The sequence below is a fragment of the Pantherophis guttatus genome, chromosome 6 (genome assembly GCF_059756535.1).
Source record: "Pantherophis guttatus breed Tessera chromosome 6, ASM5975653v1, whole genome shotgun sequence".
NCBI classification, from domain to species: domain Eukaryota; kingdom Metazoa; phylum Chordata; class Lepidosauria; order Squamata; family Colubridae; genus Pantherophis; species Pantherophis guttatus.
Genome location: NC_142068.1, coordinates 12,693,773 through 12,709,052, shown reverse-complemented (window position 1 = coordinate 12,709,052; position 15,280 = coordinate 12,693,773). Strand labels below are relative to the sequence as shown.

At 41.9% G+C, this 15,280-nt stretch overlaps 1 protein-coding gene across 7 annotated transcripts in view; it reads left to right on the top strand.

Moving 5' to 3' along the window:
- Positions 1-15,280, top strand: part of USP13 (ubiquitin specific peptidase 13) — a 109,586-nt gene that overhangs the window by 76,449 nt on the left and 17,857 nt on the right. For all 7 annotated transcript variants that reach the window (XM_087872500.1, XM_087872499.1, XM_087872498.1 and 4 more), the window contains 4 exons: positions 7,106-7,231; positions 11,039-11,192; positions 12,054-12,228; positions 14,009-14,097. In XM_087872500.1, coding sequence (XP_087728626.1) covers positions 7,106-7,231; positions 11,039-11,192; positions 12,054-12,228; positions 14,009-14,097 — 544 coding nt within the window. The remainder of the gene's footprint in view (positions 1-7,105; positions 7,232-11,038; positions 11,193-12,053; positions 12,229-14,008; positions 14,098-15,280) is intronic.

Here is a 15,280-nt window from a genome sequence, read left to right as displayed (position 1 = left end):
ACCGATATAAATACATGCCAGTTTCTAAGCATCTGAAATTTGTTCCTATGACCATGGGGAAGCTAAGTGTAAAAGACTGTAATACGTCACTTTTTTCAGCGCCATTGTAACTTCAAACGGTCACTAAACGGATGGTTGTAAGTGGAGGGCTACCTGTATTTAAGCCACCAACCAGGGGTGGGTTCTACTTACCTTTACTACCGGTTCGCAATGGGATCGCATGCGCAGATCGCCAATGATGACATCCGGGGTGGTGGACGGGGCCTCCCGCCGGTTTTACTACCGGTTCTTGTGAACCGGTAGTAAAGGTAAGTAGAACCCACCCCTGCCGCAAGGGATTATGGGTTCATTAAAAGAAGATGATGATGATGCCTCAGCACAGGAATCTTCTCAACACTAAACTGAAGCTAGATAAGGGCCAGTGGAATTCAACAGTGGGGAATAGACTTAGTCCACTTGTGACTATGTAGAGACTCTTTCGTCTACCGAAAGCAACACTGAGCTAGTATTGTACATAAAAGTGCTGGCCTGGGTTAAGAATGAAATAGGAAGCTATTTATGCCTGCCCTACTTTATAAACTTTGTTTACTGAGAGACCATTGACATAATATTTACATCTAGTTAGCCTCTGAGTTCCAGGCAAGATTTTATTACCCCTAAATATGGAAACTCATTGCAGACCTTCATACTTCACCTCTTATCTCTCTCTCTAAAATCAGATTTATTTATTTATTTATTCAGTTTTTATGGGCGCTCATTTCAGTAAGTGACTCTGGGGATCAAACAATCATAATTTTTGTTTTTTTAAAAAAATCCCATCATACTATATTTCTCAAGAAAATCTAACGCAGACATTTATTCAACTCCAGAACTATTTATAACTCTCTCTACAAGCTGGTACCGCTTCTGAAATGTGAATTTTCTTTTTTGTAACGATGGCTTTAATTGCTTGGATAGAAATTACTGTAATTCTCATGTAAATCTCATTTTATGATTTATACTGTACTGCTGAATGTTGCTGTCAGTATTCATCGGTTTTAATGATTCTTTTTTTATTTTAAACGTTTAATACATTTAGTTACTTTAATCTATAAAAAGGAACCGATTCTAGGATGCTTGGTTGGTTGGTTGGTTCTGTCTGTCTGTCTGTCTCTGTCATTAATTAATTAATTAATTAATTAAATTTTATTAGCCACCCATTTTACCACTGGGTTAACTAGAATGCCTGTAAATTTGCTGTTTATTCCACTTGTTGCTTTATTTTTTTTTCCTTTTCTTATTTCCCCCCTTTTTGATGTGTCTTTTTTTCATAGATGGATACAGATGGTATATTTAAAAAGGAAAGGTCGCTGTGTAACAGATACAGGGGATGCAGTAGCTAATGAGGATATTTTTCTTCTGGGAAGAACTGCATGGGTAAACAGAGAGAGAGAGATATTTATGGAGGGCTGCAATTTGAATCAAGTAGGTTAATCAGCTGAACTTCGTCTAGAAGGCAAATTTTTGCCAGCGATTGAATGTCAGGTCAAGAATTAAAACAGAAGCTCTTTCTGAAAGCTCTTTTGATTGCATTTTATTTTGATTGGACATTCTTTGATTTCTGTGCTGTGCTTGTTTGAAGACCCAAAATTTGAAGTCCTAAAATATAGGTCAGTTGAAAGCATATTGAATGAAATCAAAGATGTTTAAAGGCCTCCTAGAGAGAGATATCTATGCAGATTTTCTGAAGATAGATGAGAGACCAAATGCGTATAATTTGGAGGTGAGAAAATGCTGACTGTGACAATTTCTTTCTAATAATAAATAATAGCAACTTTCCTTTATTTATTCAATATCTCAGCCAAAAAAACCAACACATGAAACTTTAAAATTCTCCATGTCTCAGTCAACCCCTAGTGACTTCATGGACCCATTCATGGAACGTTCTTGGCAATATCATAGAAGTTTTTTTTTTTAAATTTACCTATTGAGTCTCCAGTCTTGGGATTCGCTGGTGTTCCCCATCCAAGTCCTAATCATTTGCTCACAGATAGGCTGAATGTTGATATTCTGCCTTTGGGATATCTTGGAGAAGTGATGACGTCTCCGTCTTTAAAAAGGGGGAAAGAGGTGGATCCAGAGAATAACCAAAAATATTCTCTCCAGTTCTGGATACTATATTTTAAGAAGGATTGAGAGAAACTGGTGTAGGGAAAGTTACTGGCAATGGTCGAGAAACTAGAAAGTGAGTCCTTTGATGAGAGATTGAAGAGTGATTGTCTGGCTTGAGAAGACAAGACTAAAAGGTGAATATTCTTTAGGTATTGGAAGGGATGTTCTGTTCTCTATTGCATTAGAATTCAGAATGGTTTAAAGATAAAGGAAGGCAGATTTCTACTGAACGTTAGAAAACTTCCCAACAGTAAAAGAAATCAACAGTGGAACTAATTACTAGAAATATATCAGTCTATCGGTCATTGGATAATTTCCAGCAAAGTCTAAATCGTGGTTGTCCAATGTTTTGGCTTACCTGGTTGCATTGAGTGAAGAGGAAACATATTGGGCCCAGTATAAAATATAGAATATAATTAATGTATATCAATAGCAAACTTCCTTCATTTTTTATACAGGAAGATTTCGACTTAACAGTTCCTTTAGTGACCATTCAAAGTTAGAGCAGCACCGAAAACAGTGACTTATGACCGTTTTTCACAATTAACACGTGTTTTTGTTTTTTTGTTTTTGATTTGATTTATACGCCGCCCTTCTCCGGAGACTCAGGGCGGCTTACAATGCGTTAAGCAATAGCCTTCATACTTTTTTATATTTTATACAAAGTCAGCTTATTGCCCCCACAATCTGGGTCCTCATTTTACCTACCTTAGAAAGGATGGAAGGCTGAGTCGACCTTGAGCCTGGTGAGATTTGAACTTGCAGTAATTGCAGGCAGCTGATGTTAATAACAGTGCTTTAGTCTGCTGCGCTACCAGGGCTCTTTTGGTGTTGCAGCATCATCACATGATCAGAATTCAGACCCTTGACAACTGATTCATATTTCTGACCATTGCAGTGTCCCCAAGGTCACGTGATCACCTTTTGTGACCTTCTAACAAGCAAAGTCAACGGGGAAGCCAGATCCACTTAACAAACATTAACAACTACTGGGATTCACTTAACCATTCTGGCAAGAAAGGCTGTAAAATGGGCCAAAACTCACTTCACAAATGTTTCTCTTAGCAACAAAAATTTTGGGCTCCATTGTGGTCGTAACTCGAGGACTATATGTATTTTCTAGGATCTTGTGGGGGGGCCGCATTACTGACTGTCCAGGGCCCCATAAGGGCCTTTGGACTATGGGTTGAACACACCTGGTCTAGTCACTTGTTGGATGCTTTAATGTTGAATGTCATTCTGAGAAGGGGGATGGGGTTGATTTCAAAGAAATGAGTTTAACCAGGACTGCTCCTATTTAATGTTTCACAGTCAACTAAAGTGGGACAGGGGCCATCCGATGGTTGGGCAAATAGAAGTTTTACTAATGAACCACATTCTAAAATGAGATCAGTTGTCCTTGTAAAGGACCAATCAGTAAACGATATATATTTAGCACATTTCTGATTTATTGAATGGATGAGATGGTTCTGAAAGACTTAGGAAAGCATTGGAGCTTATTCCTTACAACCAAGATATGTGATAATCAGTTGTGGGCAGAACCTGTATGTTTGAGGTCTCAGCCTGTAAGAGGCCCTGTTATGTTCTTCTACCTGCACAGGTATGTGGCATCCCACTGCAAATATGTTTTACTTCTGTGATTTTCGAACCACCAGAGTGGATAGGAGCGTCATAGAGCAGGAGCATTCAACTTTGGCAACTGTAAGTCTTGTGGACTTCAACTCTCAGAATTCTGGGAGTTGAAGTCCACAAGTCTTAAAAGTTGCCAAGACTGGACACCCCTGTCAAAGGGCTTTGGCAGCTGCTGCTTTGCCACATTGGGATGTTTTTGGTTCCCCCAAAATTGGATTCATATCCTTCACAGGCAGAAAGCATAACGGATCAGCATGTTTGCTTCTTCTCATTGACTACATCTCTATAAATATAGCCTTATTTATATGGTTGGCATATAGCTTACACGCATGTCTGTTAATGCACTTTATAAAGAGTTCTCCTAATATCTTGCCACCGTTGGACGTCACGGAGTGCCTCCTTCCTAAATTATCTGTGTGAAAGGTTAAATAATCCAACCCATCTTATTTTTAGCCAAGCTGTTTTGCAACTGTTGATGAAGGCATGGCCAGAATTTTCTATTGCTGTATATAAATATGCATAGATAGTCATCCGGATGCTGAAACCTGTCGTAATATGTTCAGGTTTTGGAAGGTTGGTAACTTGACCAAATTCACTTACTTCCCCTACCGGTTCGCAAATGTGAGCATGCGCGTGTCCCCGTCCACGCATACGCCCAGTCTTCTCTGCATGTGCTTTGCTGGCGCACGCGCCTTCTGCGCATGAACCCGGCCTCAAAAACGTGCCTAAATAGGACGGTGAACCAGCTGAATACCACCTTTGAACTTGACCATAGTGGAGTATCTGTCCCCCTTAAGGAGTTAGGGTAGAAAATTCAGAGAAAGAATAGTTAAGAAAAAGAAAGAAAGAAAGAAAGAAAGAAAGAAAGAAAGAAAGAAAGAAAGAAAGAAAGAAAGAAAGAAAGAAGATAGATTAATTAGATAGATAGATAGATAGATAGATAGATAGATAGATAGATAGATAGGAAGATAGGTAGGTGGATGGATAGATAGATTAGATAGATAGATGGATGGATGGATGTTTCTAATTTTTAATCTCCTTTGCTTTTCTTAAAGCATAAGTGTAAGACGGGAAGAAATCAAATGAATGGGCTGAAAGAGGAGAATTTCCATTAGCTAACAGTGGAGATATAGTTATACTATAGTACCTTTTAAACAATACATTGTTGATTGAGGCATGCTAAGCATTGTAGTTGTGTGTATGGGTGCATAAGAGAGTTATGAGTGAGAGAGGAAGGGACAAACAAACAAATTATTCCAATTCTGGCAAAAGCCAAAAGTCTCCAAGAAACAAAACGACGTAATGACACAACCTGACATTTCTCTGTTTCCTGCCTTTAACAGACTTGTTACCAAAGTGTACAATTCACCTACTTGATCTGGGTTTTTTTGGGGGGGGGGGTGGCGGCGTGGACATTTATATTTAACTTACTATACTCATTTACTCCATTTTCCTTGCCAAACGCAATTTACAACCATTTATTTAGCAACGGTTCAAAGTTGAAACAGCACTGAAAAATGTGACTTAAGACCATTTCTTGCACTTACGACTGTCATAGGGTCCCACAGTCCCATGGGTGCCTGGCAACTGGAATGTATTTACAATAACAGCTTGCTGTCAAACATTGTGGGTGCTTCCATCACTGGAGGTTTTTAAGAAGAGACTGGACAGCCACTTGTCTGAAATGGCATAGGGTCTCTTACTTGAGCAGGGGGTTGATCTAGAAGACCTCCAAGGTCCCTTCCAGCTCTATTCCGATTGATTGATTTGTTGCAGTGTTTTCGGTTGGGTTGGGTTGGGTTGGTCATATGATCACCTTTTGCAACCTTCCCAGCTGGCTTCTGACAAACAAAGTCAATGGGAGAAGCCAGATTCATTCTCAGATATCAGATTCACTTAATGACCATGTGATTCACTCAACTACTGCAATGATTCGCTTAAGAACCATGGCCAAAAAGGTCATAAAATCAGGTGTGACTCAGGGGTGGGTTCTAAAATTTTTCACTAACCGGTTCTGTGGGCGTGGCTTATTTTGTGGGCGTGGCTTGATGGTCATGTGACAATTCTTTAGGATTTAGCAGAGGTACTGGTCTACCAGGCTTTTAACTGCTTGCAAAGCTGTACCGATCTACCCATTTATTTTTGCAGGCACTGATCTACCCATTTATTTTTGCAGGCACTGGTCTACTCATTTGTTTTTGCAGGCACTGGTCTACTCATTTGTTTTTGCAGGCACTGGTCTACCCATTTATTTTTGCAGGCACTGGTCTACTCATTTGTTTTTGCAGGCACTGGTCTACCCATTTGTTTTTGCAGGCACTGGTCTACTCATTTGTTTTTGCAGGCACTGGTCTACCCATTTATTTTTGCAGGCACTGGTCTACTCATTTGTTTTTGCAGGCACTGGTCTACCCATTTATTTTTGCAGGCATTGGTCTACTCATTTGTTTTTGCAGGCACTGGTCTACCCATTTATTTTTGCAGGCACCGGTCTACTCATTTGTTTTCTTTTAACACTGATCAGCTGTAGGGCGGCCCTTTGAAGCCCCGGGGCAAGAGTTTAAACAGTTTTTTTCCCTCTAGCCGATCAACTGGGACTCAGGAGGCAGCAATAGATTGGGGGTGGGGCCAAATAAAAGGTAAGAATAATGCAGGGAGGCGGGGGGGGCGAGGCAGAACCGGTTCAGGGATGTCATATCGTCACCGCTACCGGCTCGGCGGAACCGGGCGGAACCAGGAGGAACCCACCACTGGTGTGACTGATTTAACAACCGCCTTGCTTACCAAAGGAGATTCTGGTCCGAATTCTTCTTGTAAGTCAAGGATCTTGGTCTTTAATAATTAATTTTCATTATCTATACTCCTCGTTGCTTTGTACAATCTATTTACCATTATCCGCTAAGAATGCAAACAACATTCTGTTGCACTAGTCATTTGTCACATTGAAAGAGTGCACAGGCCGTGAAGAAACTCATGAACGAATGTATGTATATGGAGCGCCATACATTGAATGGCATTTTCTGCAAGGATGATAAACTTCTGTTGCACTTATAATGAATATATCTTGCCAACGGCTCCAGTTCACCCATGGAATTCTAATGTGCATTTTTTCACTAACAAAACCAGAATCAACAGCGTCAGAGCAATTCTCCTTTCTCCTTCCATTTTCTGGGGGGTGGGGGGGGGATGGATAAAATGAAAGTAATAGATTTTTCTCAGAGTTACTGAAAATAAAGGGTCATAACAGTTGCTGCCCTATTCAGAAATATATTTCGAAAATGTATTTAGCCTCTTTTCTTTTCCTTCTCGTTTTGTGTTTCAGCCTCAGCACAATGGTATTTCTCCACGCATGTTCAAAGCTTTTGTAAGCAAAGGGCACCCCGAATTTTCCTCCAGTCGGCAACAAGATGCACTAGAATTTTTCCTGCACCTTATCAACCTGATAGAGGTGAGCAAAGGTTAATGTCTTTTTTCACATGAACAAACCAGCAAAAAGATAATAGCAACCAATCTTGCACAAACATTTAGAAGTTTTATTTATAGATAAATGTGGTACCAACTGTCAGGTTTCTGTCAAGGACATTGATGAATTTCAATTCTTCTAGAAGGATGCGGTGCCTCAGTGGCTAAGACACTGAGCTTGTCGATCAGAAAGGTTGGCAGTTCAGCAGTTTGAATCCCTAATGCCACGTAACAGAGTGAGCTCCCGTTACTTGTCCCAGGTTCTGCCCCACCTAGCAGTTCGAAAGCATGTAAAAAATGCAAGTAGAAAAATAGGGACCACCTTTGGTGGGAAGGTAACAGCGTTCCGTGCGCCTTTGGCGTTTAGTCATGCCGACCACATGACCACGGAGACATCTTCGGACAGCACTGGTTCTTCGGCTTTCAAATGGAGATGAGCACTGCCCCCTAGAGTCAGGAATGACTAGCACATACATGCAAGGGGAACATTTACCTTTACCTTTAAAAGTCCAAACTCATATATAGTATTCAACTGAAAGAAATTTCAAGAACTTGGTGCTGGTAGCTTTATTATTTTTAATTATTAATAAATATTTATAAATGATTAATAAATTATTAAATAAATAATAATTATTAAATAATTATAAATATATAATAAATAATTATAAATAATTATTTATTATCTTGCTTTATTATAGACAGGAAGGAAGACTCATCTCTCTAAATCTCCCTCCCTCCCTCCCTCCCTCCCTCCCTCCCTCCCCACCTACTGACATACACGAGACTAGCATGCTTCAGAATACAGAAATCAGGCATAATCCTCAATTTAAAGCCATTCATTTTTAAAGGGAGGTCACCCTGTTCGGTAGGCAAGTTTGGGATACAAAGAAATCCTACACACTTTACAGGTAGTCCTCGACTTACGACCACAACTGAGCCCAAAATCTATGTTGCTGAGACATTTGTTAAGTGAGTTTTGCCCCATTTTATGACTTTCCTTGCTGCAGTTGTTAACTGAATATGGCGTCTCCATTGACTTTGGTTGTCAGAAGGTGGGACAATGCAACCGTCATAAGTATGAACCAGTTGCCAAGCACCCCAATTTTGATTATAGGACCATGGAGATGCTGCAATGGTCGTAAGGGTGAAAAACAGTCTTGAGTCACTTTTTTCAGTGCAGTTGTAACTTTGAACTGTTGTAAATTGAGGACTACCTGTATTTCAAATTGTGATATGTTGTGATATTCAATTCCATGGGGAGGTTTGCAATAGAAATTCTCAAATGCCCTTATTTCATACTGGTATATGATCAGGTTTATTACAAAACTCAGACAACCATAAAGAGGTCACTCGTAGGATGCCTTTGGTTGATAAATGATCCACAAACGTAGAATATTTTCCAGATCATATTAAGCATTTCTAACCCTTATTGATTTCACTCGGAGTTCTCTGCTGAAATCAATGAGCCTTCAAGTTATGAAACTTTCATTGGATTGCACACACAATGATTTTTTGAAAAATTGCGCAGTATACATTTAACAGTACATTTCTGCACTGTTAAATGCTGACTGATAATCTTTGAAGCTCTTGTTCCCCCAGTGGAGAATACAAAGCTACGTTTTACTTCCCTGGTGCTTTGTGCAATTTTATCCCCTACGCACAAATCCTTAATCTAAGTATCTCCAGAGGTAGAGATGTATCTATTTCTAGACCCATGAAAGTGCAATTTGACAAAGCATTACAGCTTTCCACAGCTTGATGTCCCTTGAGATATCTCAAACAACAAATTCAATATCCTCAGCTAGGATTTTGAGAGTTCTGGGTTGTAGAAATTGTGGGACTTTCATTACTTGCCTTAATCCTGATTTACTAAGGTTTGTGATGGTGGCATGGGAATTGTTTGGGTTTTGCAATCTGTCTCCAAGCTGGTATATTATTTTCTTGGAAACTCGAGCTGTAAAAAGCTACTTACATGACCTGGGATAATCAACAATTGTTTTCCTGTATGATCTGGGATAGTTTCTTCAAGAAGCTTCTTCAGCTTTGACAGGATAATGGGGAATGAAAGGATTTATATTCCTTGCAGACAGCTGGTCATTTGCACCCTTTTAGAGGGTCATTGAAGCACTTGGAGGTTTATCTGTGTCCTCAGGCTCATAGCTATGCAATTTGGGATGAACATCCTTTGAATGGTGTGAGAGTAGGAATGGATTTCCAGAGAAAAATTGCAGACCACAGGAACCAGGAGCATTACTCAGGTGATCCTGAGGACACAGATAAACCTCCAAGTGCTTTAAGATTTAAAAGATTTAACCATCGTTTCAATTGGGGAAAATGTGACCATCCTAGACCAGGCCAAGTCCAAAAATGCCAGGGAATTTCTAGAAGCCTGGTGCTTTGACAAATCAACCATCAATAGACACATAGACATGAACACCATCTGTAGACTATTCAAAAGAGATAATCAACCAGCCTCAAAGAGTAAAAGACAACAGCACTTCTCCACCAGTAATCAGCACTGAGATCAGCATAGATTAACTCCAAGTTCTTCAGCCTCTGTGTGTTCTACTCCCTCTTTCAAAACCTCTGCGCTGAAGAAGCTTCTTGGATGAGAAGTGAAACCAGTGGTGGAATTAAATTTTTTTTACTACCGGTTCTGTGGGCGTGGTTTGGCGGGCATGGTGTGGCTTGGTGGGCATGGCAGGGGAAGGATACTGCCAAATCTATATTCCCTCCCCATTCTGTCAGAACCTGTCAGAACCTGCTGAATAGCACCCCTGAGCGAGTTTTTCTTCAAAGAAAAACCAGAAAGTCCAGTTGCTTCTTCAAAAAGCACTTTTGGGACAACCGTGACCTGGATGACAGAATTTCCATAGACATTAACTCCTAGATCAACTTCAAACCAAAATCAAATAAGCACATTACACCAATTCTCGGCGAGCTGCACTGGCTCCCTATTGGTCTCCGGTCACAATTCAAGGTGTTGGTTATTACCTTTAAAGCCCTACATGGCTCAGGGCCAGGGTATCTTCGAGACCACCTTCTACCGCATAACTCCCAATGACCGGTAAGATCCCACAGAGTTGGTCTCCTCCGGGTCCTGTCAACTAAAAAATGCCGGCTGGTGGGCCCGCGGGGGAGGGCCTTCTCTGTGGCTGCCCCAACTCTCTGGAACCAGTTATCTCCTGAGGTCCGGACCATCCCCACCCTATTGGCCTTCCGAAAAGCGGTGAAAACCTGGCTTTGCCGGCAGGCCTGGGGCCGTTGATCTCGCTCTTGCGATCCGGCGAGATCCAGCCATGAATGGTGTGAATGAGTTTTAATGTTTTTAATGTTTTTAATTCTTAAATGTTTTTTATAATGATTTTAAATGCATTGTGAGCCGCCCTGAGTCTTCGGAGAGGGGTGGCATACAAATTGAATAAATAAATAAATAAATAAATAAATAAATGAATAAATGAATGAATGAATGAATGAATGAATGAATGCAACCCCCCATTAAAGAAACTGCCAAAGAGCAAATATCCCAACCAAAGAATCCCTAAAACCGCCCCCACTCACACAGACAGAATATAAGAAGACACCAGAATATAAACTGACAGCAAACAACACTCCTTACTAGCACTGATAATGTTACCTAATTAGGATAATGAAATGTCTGCAAGAAAATAAGCAAGCTCAGAGAGCACCAAGGACCCCTCAAACATATATGTAGCCATCCATTTCATAACCAACTCAGGGCAACTCCCAATCAAAATGCTTGCTTACGTGTCACATTTTTTTTTCTTTTCAGAGAAACCGAATTGGCTCAGAAAACCCCAGCGACGTCTTCCGGTTCTTGGTTGAAGAACGGACCCAGTGCTGCCAAACCAGAAAAGTACGGTACACAGAGAGGGTGGAATATCTCATGCAATTGCCTGTAGCAATGGAAGCTGCAATAAACAAAGGTAAAGTGCATGTACGAATTGTCTGTCGTTCGGATATAATTCAGGGATGCGTTCCTTGGAAATCCCAGTTCAGTCACGCGAACGACTTGCATTATGAGCAATCTGATATGGATTCAGCAACGAAGTCAGACTGTCGTTTCGCGTAATCCACTCTTAGATGCAAAATGTTGTCAGGTGTTGTGGCCTGCCAGCGGCTAGTGGAGCTGGCAGGAGATTCGGACGGTGAGAAGGTTGGGGAGGAACATGGACCAGTCCTGGAGTCTGAGGAAGGCTCTGATGAGGGCTCTGCGTCGGAGGCAGAGAGGGGGCCAGGGCCAGATGCCAGTTATCAGCTGCCTTCAGAGTCAGACATCAGTGAGGCAGACGAACAGATGGAGCCTGTTCCCAGTGTGCGCATGCGCAAAGTTGCCAGACGAAGGGAACAGCTAAATAACAAGGGTCAACTTGGGAGTAAGGCCACAGGTGGACGATGAATGGCCCCTCCCAGAGGGAATAAAAGAGGAGTGGAAGGGGAGTGGAGTTTGCAGGAGACAATTAGTTTGCCTAATTGGTTTGTGACTCTCCGAGACTCTTTGCCAAGTTTTGAAGATATTGGCCTGGCAGCTCTCCAAGCCAGATAAGGTCTGTGGCTGTAAATTCCCCTTTGAAAGACTTTGCTGGATGTGAATGAGAGGAATTCATTGTTTTTTTTTTAATAAAGGGGGTTTTGTTGGGACCAGGATTCTGCTTCATGCTTTTTGGGGGAGTGTAGGTCAGAACATCAGGGGACATTTCTCCTGTTCATTTGCCATCAAATGAACCCACCCGTGATTTTCAACAGATGGATGGTGTTTATTCACTATCACTTGTTCTTCCAATTAGATGAATTGATTGCTTATGAACTGAAGAGGAGAGAAGCAGAAACAGCGAGGAGGCCCCCACCAGAGGTGGTCCGGGCAAGGATCCCTTTCAGTGCTTGTCTCCAGGCCTTTACGGAACCAGAAAATGTAGAAGACTTCTGGAGCAGTGCCCTTCAAGCCAAGTCTGCTGGCGTTAAGTGAGTATGTGTCAGGGCACAAAAGATCAGGTCCAATTCAACTGATTTATCGCTAATCATGCCCATACGTGGGAATCAGTGGTGGTATTCAGCCGGTTCTATCCGGTTCGGGCAAACCGGTAGTGGAGGCTGCGGGAGGCTCTGCCCACTCGCCCGGATGTCATCATGTCCCGTTTTTGACATTTGAAGGTCCTGCGCGCACTCACATTTGCAAATTGGTAGCGAAGGTAAGTGAATACCATCCCTGGCGGGAATATTGTTCAGTTAGCACTTGGTTGGAGTTAGTGGAATCCAAGGGAGGTTGGACTTAGCTCGCTTGTGGTTATGTAGGAATTTTAGGCTGATTCTTCTTTTCTCTCTTTTTTCCCCCTACTCTTTGTGTCTTCTGAGATAGCAAATCCATAAATAGCTCCATTTATTTATTTTTATTTTATTTTAATTTGATTTATATGCCGCCCTTCTCCGGAGACTCAGGGCAGCTTACAATGCGTTAAGCAATAGCCTTCATCCTTTTGTATATTTATACAAAGTCAGCTTATTGCCCCCACAAACTGGGTCCTCAATTTACCCACCTTAGAAAGGATGGAAGGCTGAGTCAACCTTGAGCCTGGTGAGAATTGAACTCGCAGTAATTGCAGGCAGCTGGATGTTAAATGCTGCCTTAGGAGGCATTAACCTCCTACGCCACTCAGGCTCATTTACTTTCGAAAGTCTTCGGTTATTCATTTGTTCTCTGCGTCGTGTAAAATGTAGTGACATTACACGTTTTCTGCGTGACCTCTTCAGTCACTGGAGCTTTGGGTCTTTCCTTGGGATGAAGGAAGTCTCCCATTTTGCTTGTTCTGGAGAGGATTTCAGATACTACAAAACATACACTATAAAATATATTTATTAAATCTGATTGTACTGTGACACTTGTTACTTTGGCTTAGCCATCTGGTAAAAAAAAATTTAAAAAAATAAGATAAGGGGTCTTACTGTTACCAGATGGTGGGAGAGGGATCTTCCTCTAGTGATGACAGTCGGGAGTGGCAATTCAATTAATAAATGCTAAGTGAAATCCCAGCTGTGCTTATCATCTCACTTCAGCTTTCCTTTGCTTTACAGACCAGCAACGGTTGTCAATGGGAGGATTGGTCATAGAGTTACTTTTTTAATATATCAGCGTTCATTCAGTGGTTGCTAAATGAGAACTACTTGTATTTCTTTGCTTTCCAGACATATCTGGTTGGCTGTCATAGAAAAGAATAGTGGAAGGGACGGGCTCTTGTGTATGATCTAATACTGTGATGGCGAACCTATGGCACATGTGCCCAAAGTGGGATGCTGAGCCATGTTGCCTGGCATGCGCGGCGTTGCCCGTTCCTCTTCTGGGTTTCTGGCACGCATGTACACACGATGATTAGCTGGCTTTTGTGCATGCAGCAGTGCTGGAAACTGGAAGTGCTGGTCTTCCGTTTTCCGTTGTGAGCATGAGCGCCGGCCAGCTGATTGCACATGCGCGGCAGTAACCGGAAGTACCTTATCCGGTGCGCGCATGCCCCCTGGGCAGCTCCTCTTCCTGGTTGCGGCCCTGATAAACATGCGAACGCGTGCAAATTGCTCCGTTTATGTGGTGCCCTGCGCGCATGCGCACGCTCCCTTTTTGGCACTCCGTGCCGAAAAAGTTCGCCATCACTGATCTAATAAGAGCCGTTCAGCTGTTCTGTTAAAATGATGAAGTTTCTGCTCTTGAGTTTTGGATCTTTTAATGTCACGTGGCATTGCTTTTCACTTCTAGAACGTCTCGCTTTGCTTCCTTTCCTGAATACCTGGTAGTTCAGATAAAGAAGTTTACTTTCGGCCTCGACTGGATCCCTAAGAAGCTTGGTAGGTATTTTGACAGCTGCCTTCCATCTTATGTTCATTTGTAAGGTTTATCTACTCCAAGGCTGTCCCAAAAGTGCTTTTTTTCAAGAGGCAACTAGACTGGCTTGTTTTTTTCTTTTGAAGACGTTTCGCTACTCATCCAAGAAGCTTCTTCAGCTCTGACAGGATAGTGGGGAATGGAAGGATATATATTTCTTGCAGACAGCTGGTCATTTGCATCCTTTTAGAGCAGGGGTGTCAAACCCGCGTTGTCACGGCATCGTCATGTGACGTATCAGGACTCTTTTCACCTTTGCTAAATCGGGCGTGGGCGTGGTCAGCGTGTGACGCATCCGGCCTGCAGGCCGCAAACTTGACAGTTTTAGAGGGTCGTTGAAGCACTTGGAGGTTTATCTGTATCCTCAGGGTCACCTGAGTGGTGCTCCTGGTTCCTGTACTCTGGAATTTTTTCCTCTGGAAATCCATTCCTACTCCCTCTAAAACAGTGTTTCTCAACTTTGGAAGCTTGAAGATGGGTGGACTTCAACTCCCAGAGTCCCCCAGCCAGCGCTGCTGGCTGGGGGATTCTGGGAGTTGAAGTCCACCCATCTTCAAGCTACCAAGGTTGAGAAACACTGCTCTAAAAGGATGCAAATGACCAGCTGTCTGCCAGGAGTATAAATCCTTCCATTCGCCACTATCTTGTCAGAGCTGAAGAAGCTTCTTGGATGAGAAGCAAAACGTCTTCAAAGAAAAAAAAAACAAAGAAACCCCAAGAAAGTCCAGTTGCCTCCTGAAAAAGCACCTTTGGGACAACCATGACCTGGATGACCGAGAATCTCTACAGACTACTCCAAGGCTCCTTAAGTGGAAAGTTTCTTTTATCTTCCAGTTAATAGTCAAGAAACGTATCTGTGCAGACTGTCAATCATCCAGGTGATGGTTGTCGCAGAGGTGCTTTTTCCAAAAGATAACTGCACTTTCTTGGTTTTTTTTCTTTGAAAGCATTTCACTTCTCATCTATGCAGCTTTTTGGATGAGAACGTTTTCAAAGAAAAATCAAAAGTCCAGTTGCCTTTTGGAAAAATCACCTTTGGGAACAGCCAAGGAAGTTCCTCTTGTTTCTTTTTTCTGTTAATAATAGAAAATGTTTTTTTTTTTTTTTTTACTCAGTTTAGTGGTAACCTGGGAATATTACAAGTCC